The sequence below is a fragment of the Strix aluco genome, chromosome 2 (assembly GCF_031877795.1).
Source record: "Strix aluco isolate bStrAlu1 chromosome 2, bStrAlu1.hap1, whole genome shotgun sequence".
NCBI classification, from domain to species: domain Eukaryota; kingdom Metazoa; phylum Chordata; class Aves; order Strigiformes; family Strigidae; genus Strix; species Strix aluco.
This window is the reverse complement of record NC_133932.1, coordinates 66,876,236-66,892,898: the sequence shown is the minus strand read 5'-3', so window position 1 is coordinate 66,892,898 and position 16,663 is coordinate 66,876,236. Positions and strand designations below refer to the sequence as shown.

At 41.8% G+C, this 16,663-nt stretch overlaps 1 protein-coding gene across 8 annotated transcripts in view; it reads right to left on the bottom strand.

Moving 5' to 3' along the window:
* Window positions 1–519: 519 nt before the first annotated feature.
* MAP4K4 (mitogen-activated protein kinase kinase kinase kinase 4) overlaps window positions 520–16,663 on the bottom strand; it is a 169,764-nt gene continuing 153,620 nt past the window's right edge. For all 8 annotated transcript variants that reach the window (XM_074815105.1, XM_074815104.1, XM_074815108.1 and 5 more), the window contains 6 exons: window positions 11,538–11,672; window positions 8,512–8,612; window positions 7,631–7,780; window positions 6,657–6,816; window positions 4,486–4,625; window positions 520–3,755 (listed from right to left, as the gene is read on the bottom strand). In XM_074815105.1, the coding sequence (XP_074671206.1) occupies window positions 3,672–3,755; window positions 4,486–4,625; window positions 6,657–6,816; window positions 7,631–7,780; window positions 8,512–8,612; window positions 11,538–11,672 (770 nt within the window). In that variant the 3' untranslated portion in view covers window positions 520–3,671. The remainder of the gene's footprint in view (window positions 3,756–4,485; window positions 4,626–6,656; window positions 6,817–7,630; window positions 7,781–8,511; window positions 8,613–11,537; window positions 11,673–16,663) is intronic.

Genomic DNA, 16,663 nt, shown 5'->3' with positions numbered 1-16,663 from the left:
AGAACCCCGGGAGTGAAAACTGTGGCTTTACATCAAACCTGCTCAGTGCTCATGGCTTACGACTTGGAAAGCCTGACTTTTTTGGAGTCGTGCTTTTATGTCGTGCAAGAATCTGTCTCAGGACTCATGTTCATCGCGCTCTCTTGGCGATAAGTAATGCCAGCTCACAAAAATCATGTGCCTGAAAGTGGTGTGGTGGGAGGGCACGTTCACAACGCACCCAGGTTCTCCTTTGTGCAACTTCTTCTTTCCGATGCTCACTAGTGTTCTAAGCTTGTCGCTTTTTTCCTTTAAAAAGAAAACTGTAATTCTCAAAAGAGCAACTGCACCAGGAGATAGGGCTTTAAGGAAAAAAAAGAACAACAACAAAAAAGCCCTCAAAAGCCCACATTTATTGTCAAAGTCTCTAAAATTATGAGATTTGACAATAAGGCTTTTGTTCTTATGATACATGCAACTAGGTAACATGCAGCTTGATTTCTGCAGCCAGCAGATATTCAAAATACTTTCCACATACAATAGGTGTCAATTTGACTTTATTTAAGGAAAAACGGGGAAAAAACAGTAATTTTCATAATACACAGAAGACAAGTTAGATAGCACTGCAAAAAAAAGGCTGAGTGTTTTACTTGTCACCAGTCTGCTTTGCAGCTCTACGATTAGTAATTTTAATGCAGTTTGTCATTTTGTATTATTGTTTAGCATCTTTATAATCAGCAGAGTTTGGGGTTATAAATCACAAAAAGTGTACTACTACTACTATGAAAAACTAAAAAAACCCACAAAAAAATCACTTTCAAATAAACCATAAATATGTGATGCACATTAGTGTAACAAAACCATTTTTGTAAACATTTTCTCCAACATAACATGTGCATAAGATAAAAAATAAAAACACTGCAGTCATACAAGTTAGGGTTACTTTGACTTAAAAGATACAGAAAATTATTACTTATTAAAGCTTAAAACTAAACCTAGGAGCTTTTCTTTTCTTCTTTGCTTACAAAAGCACTGTTTGAAGAATTCGATGTTGGTGTACGTAGTGGTTTTGTAATACTGTTTTTACCTTGCCATGTTGGCACTTCCACGGAGGCAGAAGCTGCCAGGCAGACAGCCCCACCGAAGGAAGGAGATTTCCCCCTCTCCCCGGAGCCTCAAAACTTCAACAGCACGTATCCGTGACCTGGGCATCCCTACAGTACTGGAGAATCTTCCTCTAGGTGAATAGCATCAGCTTTCAAGGACTAGATTAATTTTTGACCACATAGCACTGGAAGATTTAAATCACGCAGACTGACATTCGATCAAATCAGCTTCGGCAAACTATGCTACAGGGCAGCTGTGTGATTACACCCATATGTCTACCATCACGTTGTGTTTCCGAGTCCCCTTTAGTTCATTATAGTACAAAAGGTTGATCATTCTTCTGGCTGGCCACACCGGGCCTGAAAAGAACACATCCTTCACCTTCACCTTCACCGCTATCCAAAAGTCATACAATTAAAAAAAAATAGTTCTAGGTATTCCTCCGCCAGAAAATGTAAGGCTTTCTTGAGTTTTGATTCTTTTGGGGGGAGGGGGGGTGTGGGGTGTGTGTGCACATGCGTGCGCTGGCGGTATGCATTTACCGCTCTCTTTTCAACTGTCTACAATGTTCGAAAGAGTCTTCAGCAGCAACGCTGATCGGGGTTGAAGGATTTACAGCAGTCAGATTTGACACCAAAAGAAGGGTCTGTTGAGTCTGAGCTTTGCACACGCGGTGCCCTTGGCTCGTAATTGATTGTGTGAGCAGTCACTCGAGCCATTGGCTTGACTGAATTGAAGAATACGTGTTTAAAAAGCCCTACCTGTCATGCCATGAAGGAAAGTTAACCGCAGCAGAAGACAAAGCCCATGAAACACTGAGAGCCTGTTCACTGAATGAACAGCTTAAGGCAGCTGTCAACAAAGTACCCCACCAAAGGAATTAAAAAAAAAAAAAAGCGAAAACAAAAAGGAAAATGGCTGAATTGTGACACTGTGCATTATTACAACACCAACAGATTATTATACACTCAAGGTTTCTCAAGTAATGAACATGTAGCCATTAAACAAATTATTACTCTCAAGACATTTATTACAAATGTCAGAACTTATTCATAAAATAAAACTGACTTAAAAAAAAAGAAAGAAAAAAGCCAGAGCTGGGATCTTACATCTAAACACAGGTATACGCTGTTTTTATGAATAAGCAGTATTAACTACATTCTTAAAAGAGTTTTAGTGCATTGCATTCTTAAAAAAGAAAAACATCACCGCCCCAAAAATGTTTCCTACAACATTTAACAGTTTATAGAACTAGCCTAGTTATTTTTACCTGCCTGTTACTAAGCCCACATGTTAGAAGTGTGAAACCTCTGGTTTTAGGCTAAATTCAGACTTCTTTTAAGGATAAAACTGGTTTAGAAAAATGCTTGCTTCACCAAATTTTGTAAGCAAATTACATTAATCAGTGTCTCACTGCCATACCGCTACCACTATTGCCCCAACGGACCACTGTCTCCTCCTCCTGCTGAAACTTGCTATGCAATAACAGTCAGAAACCTTTCAATCTGGTAGTTTTGGTATTAAGATTAAATTAGACATTAATGGTTTTCATCTAAAAACGTATAAACTAAACCACCTCTTTTATTTTATGCTTTAAAAACAATGAGGTAGGCACAAAAAATAAACATATGTAGTTTGGATTTTATTTCTTTTTTTTTTTTTCTTTTTTTTTTTTTTTTTTTTAGTTCTGCGAGTGCAGACTGTGGTAAAACTGTTGTTGCACTTCTAGGTTTAAACAAAAATTAAACCTTTAACTGAGGCAGTGCTAATACTGTGACATAACCAAGTTCTGGCCTAACACAGAATCATTATAGAAAATGAATTTTTTTTTCCTTTTCTTTTTTTTCTTTTTTTTTTTTATCATCTGCACATGTTTCAGGCAATACCTGGTACACAGAAAATGACTAAAGTTATTGGCCAGGCCAAAAATAAAACTGCAGAAACAAAAAAACCCAAAAATTCCACCCCGAGCCCCTTCCCACCCTCCCTGTCCCCAAGAAGAAGTTATCCTAGTCACTGTGTCTTTCACATTTTATAAATATTAACTTCTTAAAACCTGCACCTTCCTCTTTGTCCACATATTGTCACATTACAAAAAAGAAATGTCAATTAAATACATTGTTAACATTACTAGACTAGATCTGCCCTCTGTTTCAGCCAGTCTGACTCTCTACACCACTTCTCACCTTCTCTTGCCTGCCCCCTGTCCACTCAACAGCATGTTCATGGTAAGTCTGTGTTGGTTTTTTTTCCTTTTTTTCCCCCCTCTCTGTTTTAACACTAACAAACAGAGTCCTTCAAAGCCTAGGAATCCTGGAGCTGAAGGGAAAAGACGACCTGTAGCTTTCTAGTGTGATCCCAAATCTCAAAGACATTGTAGCACCTGATGGCAATATCTTTACAGCACCAGCTGCGTTGCAGCCTCAGTTGAAAAACAAAAAGAAACCTAACACCAGTGATTCCTGCACACACATTTACACAGAGTGCTGCATTAGTGCAGGTCTGTACTCCAGTTGAAAATAATTCCGAGTTATGAAGATCTCAGACTCTGGATGTCAGCAATTCCTCGCCAAATCTCACTGCTTCTACCAGCTCAGAAGAGAAGTCCTGCCAAGGGTCATGAAATAGACTTGACTGCTTCCACCTGACCGTACGGAGGCAAAGAAAACCTGTGAAGAAAAAACATTGGTAAATTCAACAGGTAGGACAGAGTGACTCTAATTTGCCTTCACTGTCCCTGATATGTACAGTGCAATTGCAGTGCTGTGCTGGGTCTGGTGAGGATGGAGTTGACGTTCTTCATAGCAGCCTGTATGGTGCTGGGCTTTGCATTTGTGGTTAAACAATGTTGTTAACACACCAGTGTTTTGCCTACTGCTGAGCAACACCTGCACAGCATCAAGGCCTCCTTTCGGAACACCTCACCCCTCAAAGGCCAGTGGGCTGGGATAGGAAAGAGGCTGGGAGGGGACAATGCTGGGAGACAGCTGACCCAAGCTGACCAAAGGGATATCTCATAACATATAACATGATAACATCATGCTCAGCAATAAAAGCTCAGAGAAAGGGAGAGGACGGGGGGGACAGTGTGGTGATGACATCTGTCTTCCCAAGCAAGTGTTAAGCATGCTGAAGCACTGCTTTCTGGGAAGTGTCAGCGGGAGGTTGTGAATTAATTCCTTATTTTTCCTGGCTTGCATGTGCAGCTTTTGCTGTCCTTATTGAACTGTCTTTATCTTGATCTATGAGTGTTTTCGGCTTCCTTCTATTATCTCCCCATCCCACGGGAGAGGAGAGTGAGTGAGAGGCTAGGTAGGTGCTGGTCAGAGTCAACCCAACCCAAGTACCTAGATGCATGTTTATCATCTTGACAACAAACCATGGCGAGGGAAATTATACCTTGTCATTGCGTTCACATAAGAACTTCAGTCTTTGTGCCCTTTTGTGCATGAACACGCCGTCCAAGTGTCCAGTTTCCACTGATCGTATTTCGATAGCTTTTTCTCCCCAGCCCATAATCTGGTTGGATCGGATGTACGCTTTGGAAAGAAAACACAGCACACAGCCCATTAGGACAGATAGAAGCCAACATGAAAGAACTGAAAAAGCAGATGAATATACTGACACACTCTAGTTAAAAATTACCTGCATATGCATATTACAACTATGCACATGTTCATAGTGCTATTTCTGTCCTCAGCACCTTCATGATGCCTAAAAATATCTTTTTTTTTTTTTAAATTTCCCCGTGGGTATTCTATGTTAGTTTTATACCTCTTCCCTGAGCATTCATGACACAAAGGGAACTTTACAACCTTCAATTAAATGGAAGGAACATTTGAGTTTTTACACAGCCTTTTTCTCCCAAGTTTGGCAAAGAGACAGGCTAATTAGGTGTTGACAAGGGGAAAGCAGAACCCAAGGTTTAAACAGATAAACCTGTCCACTCCAGAATGTCCCCAGCACCAGCACTGTGTCTTATGGCTCCTCCTTGAAGGAGCTTGTCAGCAAAAACAGAGAAAGAGGAGAGAGAAAGGGAAAACTAGAAAAAAATGAGCTAGCCTCCTTTAGCAGGAGTAATACTTCAAAAAACTGATCTCCTTGAGAAAGCCAGTTGGTCTGAAAAGCATTCTGTATATCTCAAAAGAGGTTCATATTACGCTCTTCAAGTGGAAATACCATTATTTGTCATACTGCTTTCCTTTGTGCACAAATAAAGCGAAAAATCAAGCATTTTTCTTTAGAGTGTCACTGGGGGAAAACAGATTAGTAGTAGCATGAGGAAAAAAATCTGTTCTTGATAGCAGTAAAAAAATCAAATAAAGGAGAAAGTCACCAGCATTATGAAAAGGTATATTCAAAAAGCAATTTGATGGATAGTCTTAGGAACACTGCCAAAAATAACATATGGGAACTTAATGAAGAATAAGCTGTTGCCTCTGATTTGCATACATACTTAACGGAAAAATAAGAAGAACAATAGCTCTTAGCAAGCAAAATTAAAAAATATTTAATTTGCAGTACTTTCCTTTTATAGGATTTTTCATATTAATTTCAGTGAAATTAAATCATATTATCAACTACAGTATAATATACACCTATAACACTGCATATACCATCATGCTGAAAATTTATTTAAATATGTCACTCGTGGTAACTGGGCCAAATAGCTTCTAAAAATTGTCAGATGAGATGTTCAGATGGTGTCAGCTGCCTCAGTGTCATTTACTTCACAGACACTCCAGTCCCCAAAGGCTCTGCAATTTGCCAGCTAATAAATTCTGCTTGCTTTTAGATCTAGTCAAGAGTTAATCACCACAGGAGTGAACATGCTGTTCATGAAACTTCTTTAAATTTCCTCTTCCATTATTGTTCGTGTTGCTTGAACAGCTATCAGCATCCACCTTCCAACACATGCGTCCATTTCAAACCACGTAAAACGCAATGGGCTTGCCCAACAAAAGGAAGGTGTGACCACAGCCCAGGCTATACTCAGCACTGAAACACGGCAGCACAGGCAGTAAGAGGGATCCTGGTGTGTACTTGTATCTGTAACAAATCCACACCCATTTTACTACACTCATTGCTCCCACTCTCAAAACTACCTTATTTTGAACTGGAGAGATGTGGGAGAATTATCATGCTAGGGTAGGTGAGCAATCTGCAGGTGAATTAAAGTAAATACATCAAATCAGATATACAGACTGTTATCTATATAGAATTGTCCATAATAATGTCTTGCCCACCTGCCACCTTACATGTCTTTATACTGAAAGGTTTCCACAACTTTGTAGCTGTCTAAAAAAAAATTCTGCAGCAGCCCACAGAGGGCCTGGTGAGTTTTTCACTCCTGAACTCCACAACTTGCTTGTTTGGATTTTGTTCTTAAAAACTCAGCACAAAACAGATCCATATGATCACTCTCCACTTTGTGCAGTTGTTTTCCAGGAATACTACAGCATCGTTGCTTCTGAATCTGAAGTCAAACCCGATGCACCTTCTTTCTGCCCGCATGCACACACTCATGCTCCCTAACAGCCCGTTGTATATGATTCGCCAGAGGCACTTACCAACTGAAGTTGGCATTTCTCCCCACTGCAGAACCACATCCTTAGTTATCCTTCCGTATGTGTTGACATAAACTCCTTCATCCTCATAGCAGACCAGTAGCTCCATCCCATCCGTGTTTGGGAGAATGATGATTGCATGAGGTTGGATACTGCTCTGGATCTACAGAAGCAGAGGAGAGGAGGACACCTTTTGTTTTAATGCCCCAGAGCCTGTGCTGGGAGAAAGGACTGGGTGATTTTTGATTTTGGCTGACAGCAGATCGGGGATTCACTCACTTTAGAAGCACTAGCTCTGCTGCCCCTGAGCTAGACGTGCTACACAATGACAACAAAGACTTGAAAACCCTTGGGGCACAAATCCTCTCATCCAAAACCAGGAAAGATTAACTTCTCTGTAGGAACACCTATTTCTTTCCATGGGCAGAAAGGGAGCCTGGAGCAAGCAGCCCAGATGCAGTCTTCATACCTCAGCACTGTAGTGCATAGTGCTTGGGGAGGTGCATCACACACTGGAGGCCCATCTGACACCTCTGTGTACAATGAACAGGAAACCTTGGTACCTAAGACCACCTGGCCTTTGCCAACCCTGTTGAATTTCATCAGCGGGCTGTCATGCCATTTGCACTGCTACCTTCCCTGCACCTCTGCTGGGCATTTACAACGCACTCAGCCATTTAGCTGCTACCTCTGAAACAGTCACATTGGCCCACATCAGAGCTGAGTGGGCAGCTCTCAACCATGGAGACATACTGACCACGAGGAGAGGACACAGAGTGAAGCACAAGCCCCTAAGCACAGGTGGCTGCATCTGCTCAGACCCCTCCAACCCAATTCACTGCTGCTGGCATCTGGCAGTGATCCACAGGGACAGCCTGACATCTTGGTAATCTGAGGAAAGGAAGGGGGAGGGGAGGCAGGCAGAAGGGGAGGGAGCCAGAAAGAAAGAAAAACCCGACCCCGGATGCAGTTCTTACATGTGTTGGTAGATAAATATCATAGACCGATCCTGAATCCACATCAACGGCATGGAAGCCAGCGCAGGAGCCATAGATCACTTTTAGTCTCTGACCCTCTTCCACGGTGAGATCCACCAGCAATGGCTTATGTACCAATTCTCCAAACGACTGTGAGACAACCATCAGTGAGATTTATTCTACTGCTTAGAACCACAGTGGCTTTTATAAAAACATGCTCTAATGCACATATTATTTCTCCCACGTCCCTCTGGCCCCCATCCATCAGACCAGTTAGGCTAACATGTCTCTCATGGAAAAGGAGAGATTACTCTGCAACCTGTTGCATTTCAATCACATAATACTGTAAGATATTTTCTGTGGGGTTTACTTTAGTTGGTCTGTTTGTTTTTTAGTAAGAATGTTTTCCCTAAAGTTCAGAGCAATTTGACACTCCCATAGTGTTTACTTCAATCTGCACAACCGACAGTAACTGTCTGTAAATCAGTCTGTTATACCAAGCCAGCTAACTTCATTCTTGGAGCATTCAAAAAAAAATAACAATGCTGAGTATCACTTAATGACTTGTTCTGCTCAGATGAAGATGTTTAGACTCAGTTCACTTCTCTCTGCCTCATGTTTTATTTACAGGGAGATGAAACAAACAGTTGTGATATTGTGTCATTCTGATTATCAGTTTATGCTCAGTTACAATTTAAACTTTAAGTGTACTGCCTCTTAGAGCTAAAAAGACTTCTAAATTAAAATATTATACAAAGTTCGTGACAGATTTACCAAAGAACTTGTAATACGGCCATGATAAAATGTCAGAACATTTTTGTAAAATGGGTAACTGTAAGTGGTTATGAGAAATCCTACTTACAGCTGAAATGTACTGTTACCTTAAAGGCCATAAATTTATGGTATGGCTTTGGTGCCCATGCATAGACTTCCACAGAACTCTTCAATGCAATTACCAAGAACTTGATTCTTTCATATTTTACTGAAATTAAAAAAACAAACAAACAAAAAAGAATTCAATAATAATTCCAAAGTCATTCAAGCTACTTCAGGAAAGCAGAAAATGACAATATTTCTCCACTCTTACGTACATTTGGAGGTTTTCAGTAACACTGCATTCTAGGATTGCTAATTCTATGTAGTTAAATATTTTGACGCATTTATGACAAAAAATCGTTACTCTTATCAGTAACTGAACCTGTGACCATGTTTTGAATTATCTACTTGGTACACACTTATTTACACTTATTTTTCTCACATTAGATAGTGCTTACTCATCAAGACAAGAAAATCAGTTTTCAGACAGGGATATTTCCAATAAAGAAGGCTATGACTGTGGCAGCGTGTATTGGCAGTTCCAGTCACAGCACTGGCAGTGGTATTTTGAGCTGATCGCAAAATTCCCCAGAAGAAAGTAGGAAAAAAAAGGAACTGAAATAAAAAGTTAAGAAACAAGTCCATTTCAAAATCAAGACAAGTTTGATAGCAGAGCACTTTCCTTTGTCCCTAAAGTCTGAGATAACTCATTTGAAAAACAAAAAAAGTCCACAGAATTTATCAGAAATAAAGTGTCATTACATAGCTGATCCACAAATGCTTGAGTATATCTCTGTTGCCACATTCAAACAGCTGGCTAAATTAACTATCCAAAAAAGCTCTGTTCACTACCACTGTTCTCAGGGAGGGACGATTAAAGTCTAGAAATGGCCATTCCAGAAATGTTGCTGGATCTGCATTTCCAGCTGTCATCTGGATTTGAGAAGGAACAGATCATGGGGACTTCCAAATATTGGGGTTTGTTAACCTGTTTCCAGCACTCTTTTTAGGGGAAGAAAAAAAAAAAAAAAGTATTATTTAGATGACACTGAGAAACCTCTGGAGGTTTCTGCAACCTCTTTACCCCACGTTTTAGGGGAATATGACACTTTTCAAAAACAATGAGTAATTCCATGCACCTTCACTTTCTGCCATTATATGTCCCAACCAAAAATGATTTTGAAACATGGCAGGAGTGAAAATCTCTGACTTGTGATAAAAATGCTTCTTTAATAAATATTAATGTCTTTTAGATATCTTACTACTGTACAAGCCTGTAGTTGCTATCTCATGGTAGAGAGGGAGACAAAGCTACTACTTGCCCTCTTTTTACTCTGCAGGAAAGCAGGACTACTGAACTATAAGTATTAAAGGACTTGACACTTTTTCAACAGACAAAAAAAAAAGTCTCTCAACCTCCACAGCTGTACTGACTAAAAAACAGAGCTTTTGTTCAGTCTTGTCTAGCTTACAAGACTTCTTGGAATTTTTTCTCGGGGAAGAGGGGGGTGTTGAACAAAACCACCTTCTCTGTGAAAGGGGACCTTTGATAATCTTCATTCTTTGCTCTGAGTGCTATCTGGGAATTTACCCAAATCTTAAGTTTCAAAAGAGCAATTTATCATTTAGAGGAGCCAAAAGTTGCCTGAAGCAACCGAGATCCATAAATACCACTTCACCCTGACGTCCGAGACCCCTGTTGCATTGAAGAGATGAGGAAGCGATCAGTGCCAGCTGCCTCAGTGGCAGCCTCCAGACTGCAAGCCCAACTATTGGCAGAGCTCATCCTTCTTGGGAACTGAAGCATAGCTGTCAAAGAGGCCTCTCACTACCTGAAGAAGTCTACTGTACATCTATGGTTCAGAGGGAAGTTCAGTGCCAGGCTGCAGCCCAGGGTAACAAACCCCTCTTCATCTCGAAGAAAATGCTCTTTGTTTCAGAAGCTTTCCTGCTGGAAAGCCTCCTTTCAATAGCTGTTAATGTATTGTTAACAGGCTACTTCATTATGCTGCTGACACCCTGGGGTATGATACCAGAGAAGTACATTATTAATTGTTTTCGGGGTCAAGTTCCTGGTTCAGCAGTAAGTGACTGCCATGGTTATTGATTACACCCCCTTGGGCTTTTCCAAGAGCACACGCATGACATGAGGAGACTGAGCTCAGTCCCAATTGCTGCTGCTCCACATTGACTGACATAGCTGGAAAGGAACTGAGCTGGTTCTTAGGAGACAACCAAATCAAAGGCAACATCCAGCGCCCATTAAGATGCATCATGAAACAAGGAGGAGAAAGAGCTCTTGGTTCATATCCCCACCTGCAGGGCAGCAGGTTCACTGCATACTCTGCTGACTGAATGCTACGTCTTTCACTAGTTTCTGTGGACGTTTCTACAGTCAAATCCATTTACATTACTTAAAACCACTCAAAAGGCACATGCCTAGTGAAAACACACTTCATCCCATAACTGTATTGCAGTGGATCTGAGATGGCATTAGGAAATTCCGTGAGCTAAGGGGAATCAATGAATCATCTTGAAGTTAAGCATATGCTCCTGTTCCCAGATGCCTCCTCAAAGCTCATGCACTAGCTTTCTCCTCCCACTATCTTTCTTTTTTTTCCCCTTTTCTTCCCCCCCCCCCCGTCTTTAAAATATACATTAAAGAGAAAGACTTTTTTCACTCCATTCCAGCATGTGATTTCATCATGGTAAAAAAACAGGGAAACCTGTTGGTTCACAAGTGCCTCTGTTACCTAAAGGGTCTAACAGAGGTGGTGAAATGTTACCAGACCTCACGGTCCATATCAGCTCTCTCCTGGAAGTTGCATCCACTACGGGAAGGAGACAGATGGGGATCTGCACCCACTCCAGTTCACAGCCCAGCATCCCACCACAAAACCTCTCCCATATTCAGTTTAACTCAGTAACTTGCCATCTATTCTGGTACTTTGCCAGAAAAGTTCACCCTGAGGGACAGGGAAGAAAGCTAGAAATAAAGCCACATGTTAAACCCAGCAGCTACACACACTGCAGTTCCCTTTCTCAGCCAGCTTTTCATCCCGACGATTTGATTACTGCATGCACTACTCACCAACTTTATAGTGCACACAGCCTTCCAAGTCGCCCACTGTTGTCCAGCCCTGTTTCTTTTCTACTTCAGGGTCATTGTGAAGGATTTTATTTCTTAACCAGGACAAATAGTAAACTCGCAACTTGTTCTTCTTACCTGGCCACAAAATGAAAAAGATTGGTTTATCTCCATAGGAAGGTAAGTGCAAAAAATCCTGCCCAAGCAAACAGAAAGCCCTGCAGAGCAAATCAAAATAACAAAGAAGGAGAAACTGCTGCAACCACAGAGATCTTCCTCAGTTTTTACGTCCACAACAGCTTTCCTCCAGACTCCACCCGAACACACGTTTTTCTGGTAATCAATGACAGAGACACATGGTAATACCACATGAACATAAAATGACAAGCTCAAGGGAACAGCTCTTCAGTTGTCTGATTCTTAGGACACAAACAACTTTTATTAGAAAAAGGTTATACTCCCACAACAAAAGCACCAGAGTCATGCACTGAGATAAAAAAAAATATATAGCTGAGTCAGAATGGTTCTTTTTCGCACAAAACCATAGGAGAGCAGCAGGATGGAATTTGAGGCCCAAAATTATCTATACAGCTATCAGAAGAGAGTAGGACTCATCTGAAAGGAGGAAGCAAAAGTGAAGAAGAATATGGTGATGAAATGTATTTTACAAATTCTTCCAAGCTAGTGACCAGGACATTTCCATCCCTTATATCATCCTTGGAGACACAAACTGGTCACGTTTTACTAAGATTGTTCATTATTCCCCTGGCGGAAAAGCACACCGCAAAAACTTCAATTACTGAACCACTTTACACCAGTTCTGTTGTAAGGAAAAACGTACAGTATCTGAAATTGCAGTGAGAGAATTTCACACGGCCCATGCAGACTTCATCTGCTTGCTAAAAGCTGACAACTGCTTTGTCAGCAGCCCTTCCCTTGTGCTGCAAGGGGTGTAATACTTATCAGGCTGCACACAGAAACTGCATGAGGTGTTTTTTCTCCACAGGTGGGAGACTCTACTTGCCCAGGCTGCCCTATCTTCAACAGACAATGCATCTGCCATGGTCATCAAAATACAGTGCAGACTCTTAACTCTCAATAAGAGAAGGCCTCTGAATGCAGAGCAAGGTTCACGATAAACTTTATCAGTGATTCTTTAACAACTAATGGCCTAAAAAGCATTTGCTGAACTAGCGAGAAGGTGGCCCTAAATGCACATACTCAAAGTGTGCATCTTTCCTCCTCCAATGCTTTGCTGCCCAAAGCCATTACAGTCCCACAGATGAAGCTGGAGGCGAGGAAGAGAGATCATCCGTGCTTTGCTAGGAGCCAGTAAGGCTCCATGAGGTCTCTGCTCAAGGAAAGAAAACAGGAGATGCTCTCAGGGACCCAACTTGTCAATGGAGTTGCTCTATGCTAGTGCTTCACCAGCCACGATGAGGCAGCTGGGTGACTGAGGCCTCGGAGCTGAGAGGAAGACAGCTGACCTGTACTGCAGTCAGTGCCGGGCTGGCCAAGTGACACAGTACTGGTCTACACTGCAGAAAGCCATGACCTGTCAGGATGGTCCACCTGGCAGCCTGCCAGCCAAATCCAGCTATAGAGTTTAGCTAATGTCTTTAATTTGTCTTTTTAAGTTTTCACATGCTGCCTACTGATGGATCAGTTCACAGCTGGCTGCTCATTTCAGAGACAGGGATGTGCATACGGCATCAGGGGATACTAGTTGCAGCAGGACATGAAGCCTGAGCATTGAGACCATCCTGGTGTGCCCAGCCAGTTCCACACTGGGGTCCTGGAGCTGGCACAGAGACCCTACCCTAATAGTGGGGTATTTCCTAAAAGAGCTGGGCTCCTCAAGAAAAGCAGCTGCAGGGGCTGGGTGAGCACAGCTTGCAAACAGGCTGCTCCACAGACTCCAGTGCCACAAGCCATTCCATTACAAAGACACACAGTCTAAAAGATCCTTTTATGATTACTTGGATGGGGAAGGGCTGGAGGAAAAGAGGAGGCAAAGTCAAAAATCTGTTCACTGAGCTTAAATTTAAAGTGGAATTGGAGACCCTTTTTCAAACACTGGACCTGCTATCTAATTTTAAAAGCCTCTGCTCTGATGGCACAAAATGAAATGTGAAACAACATTGCACTGTCCTTTGTTTATCCCTACTACAAACGTGACAGCAAATTTGGCAGTAAATGAGCACCTGATTTATTGCCTGGCTTTGTATTTATTAAGCCATGTTTCATAAAGGGATAAAGCCCCACCACTCCCATAGCTTTCTAAAGATTTGGAAAAGGGACTAGAGCAGAAAACAATATTCCCAGAGGTCCCACGTCTGACCAAGGAAAGGTCCTCCCATGAAAATACTGCAAACAATAGCCACAAGGGCCCTTTTAGAAACACTGAAAAATAGGGAACATAGTCCAGACCAGAACGCACTGCAGTTCCAGGAGAGGAAGAGCTCAGAGGGCTCAAGGTCAGTACAGTGCACCAAATGTTTTTAAAACAATCACAAGTGTCTGTCCACCAGGAGACAAATTCTCTCTCAGATATTTCCATTGCTTTAGCTTTCCCAGTAGCTTAGTCAAACTTCAAGACTCGGAACAAACAGCACACACGGGAATTTCCCAGCACGTGGTTAATTTTTTTTTTTTTTGTTCACATGATGTGCACCAGGGTATTTCTCTCCAACCAGAAACATTTTTCAAAACAACAACAGAGAAATATCTCAAGTGTGATCCCATTGTGTTTTAGTGTCTAGACCACAAGGAAAGTCACAAGACAGGAAATTCCTCTGCCTTTCAGCAGCCTGACATGAAAAGAACAGGACTGGTTAGTTACATAAACATGGCTATGTGTGTATTTCAACAAGTTATGCTGCTCTTAACGTTCATATTGGGAGTGGGGGGATTAGCTCCTTCTGCTTGTAAATCTAAACAGCTCTCAAAAATCTGATTTTTTTTTTTTTTCTGTGTAATTGTTATGGTCATGAAATAAGGAAACTCTGCTCCAGGCAATGAACTGATCAGCCAGTGACTTCTACAAGAACTCGGGGCTCTGATTCTCCCACAGACATTGTTTCAAATGCAAAGTCCCTTTTCCTACATTGAGTTTTCAGTTTTATTGTTGCTGTGTTTTTTAATTACCAAGCAGGCAGATTCCAACCAGTTGATCTACTCTGTCATCCCTTCCTACCTTCCTGACTGCCATCACCAGCCAGTTGGGCTGGCAAAACCGTCAGGAAGCCACAAGTGGAGAATGCTCTGTATGTACACCGCCGCGCTCTCCTCCAGCATTTTTATGACTCTCACTGTATTACCTGAGAAGCCGAAACTATGTTTTTTTTCTCCCAACAGTATGAACTGAAGAACCAGTTAACTACTCTGCTTTGACCTGCAAAGCTTTCTTTGTACCAACTGTAGCAGCTCTGTATCTCAGTATCAAAAGCTTTGCTGTCAAAAAGTTTTATATTTCAGATATAAATTGGGGGAAGAATTGATTTCAGGTTTTCAGACTCAAAAGTGTACATTAAAAGCAACTTTAGGTGACAATACCTTCGAAAACCTAAAGCACTGCAACTTCTTCACACAATCTGGTGACACCTTTCAAACCTCACCACAGTTAGCACATCACTTCCTGAAAAAGTCAAGGGAACACGCAGCCGAGTGCACCACAGGGAGCTGAACAACACTCCCAGTGAAGCGGTAGCAGTCCTGGGACAAAGCTCAGATGCAGCTCCATAATCAGTCTGCCAAAATGGATCATTTGCAGAAACATGACCTCTTTTCAGCATTCCTAGTTTGCCTGGAGAGGTGGAGCAACTCACCACAAACAAAAAGCCAGTAAGGGAAGTCCAGCATGAGGGTACCTTAAATTGAGAACTGCAGTGCAGAAACCAAAAGAGGGATGTAAGGGGGAGCCTGGCCATAACAGCATCACGGTTTCGCTCAGTATGCTCCCCCAGCCCTGCCTCTCAGTTGGCAGGGATGCCTCTTTCCTGCCTCATACTCCAGTAACCTCCCATAAAATGCAGGAGATGGGACAGAGATGAAGGCACACACCAGCCAAAGATCAGCTGATTTCTTAAGAGTTAATGTAGCATGTCTCCACAGAGGAAACAATAGTTTTGAAGGAAACAAAGAAAACGGATGTCAGGATCCTGACTGATGCAAATGTAAATAAACTTAAAACAATTACACACAAAACTGAATCACAGACACTTGTCATCTGTGTAGGGTATGCCTCAAACCAATAGATTTTACATAAGTTGGATTATACAATATTTTTGTTTACAAGGTCTACTACAGAATAAACTCTATCAAATGGTGCTTTTCAAACAGCTTGCATTTTAACGTACAGCATTAGACATCAGAAGGACACACAGCAGGTTGTGTTTTTTAAAACCCTCCTTGATTCATCTTTTCTTTTTAAAGATTTCACAGCATAGCTGTGGCTGAGAACACAGCAAAAGCAACAAGCCCATAAAATACGGTTGTTCCAGACAGAAACTAAATCCCGTGTTTACGACACCAGCATGGGCATGGTTCTTTGGACCTGCAGTAGCATGACACCACTAATGCATTAAATTGCATTAAACTGTCTAGGTACGTGTCCTTTTGCACAAGTGTTGGGAGAGCCAGAGAGCTCCTCCAGTGGAGTCAGAGGGGTTCTGGAGCCTCAACAAAATTTTGAGTGGCTCTGAATGACACAGGGGCCACTGTGAGAAACCTCATTTAACATCCTCTCCCTGTCACACATGCAAAGCCTAGAGAAGGCCGATTTCACAAACAGACCAAAACAAAAGGAAGGTAGATGGCTGAACAATACCTGTGAAGAAAGATTAACAGTGCACCACATCAAGTTGCTTAACAGCAGGGTAACCTTATGCAATAATTCTCTGGAGCCAAAGAGTCTGGAACCTCAAGCTTCATAACACACATTTTTCATCAGCGCACACAAAACAAACACAACAACCACCACCACCCTTCATCTCCCATTGCTTTGCCATCTGCAGTTGCACTCAGTGAGACACAAGGCCAAAAGCTGCCCCGATCTGCCTTCTCACGCTGGTCATTTCCACATCACATACACAATGTACTCCCCTCCAGCAAACACACATACACTCACT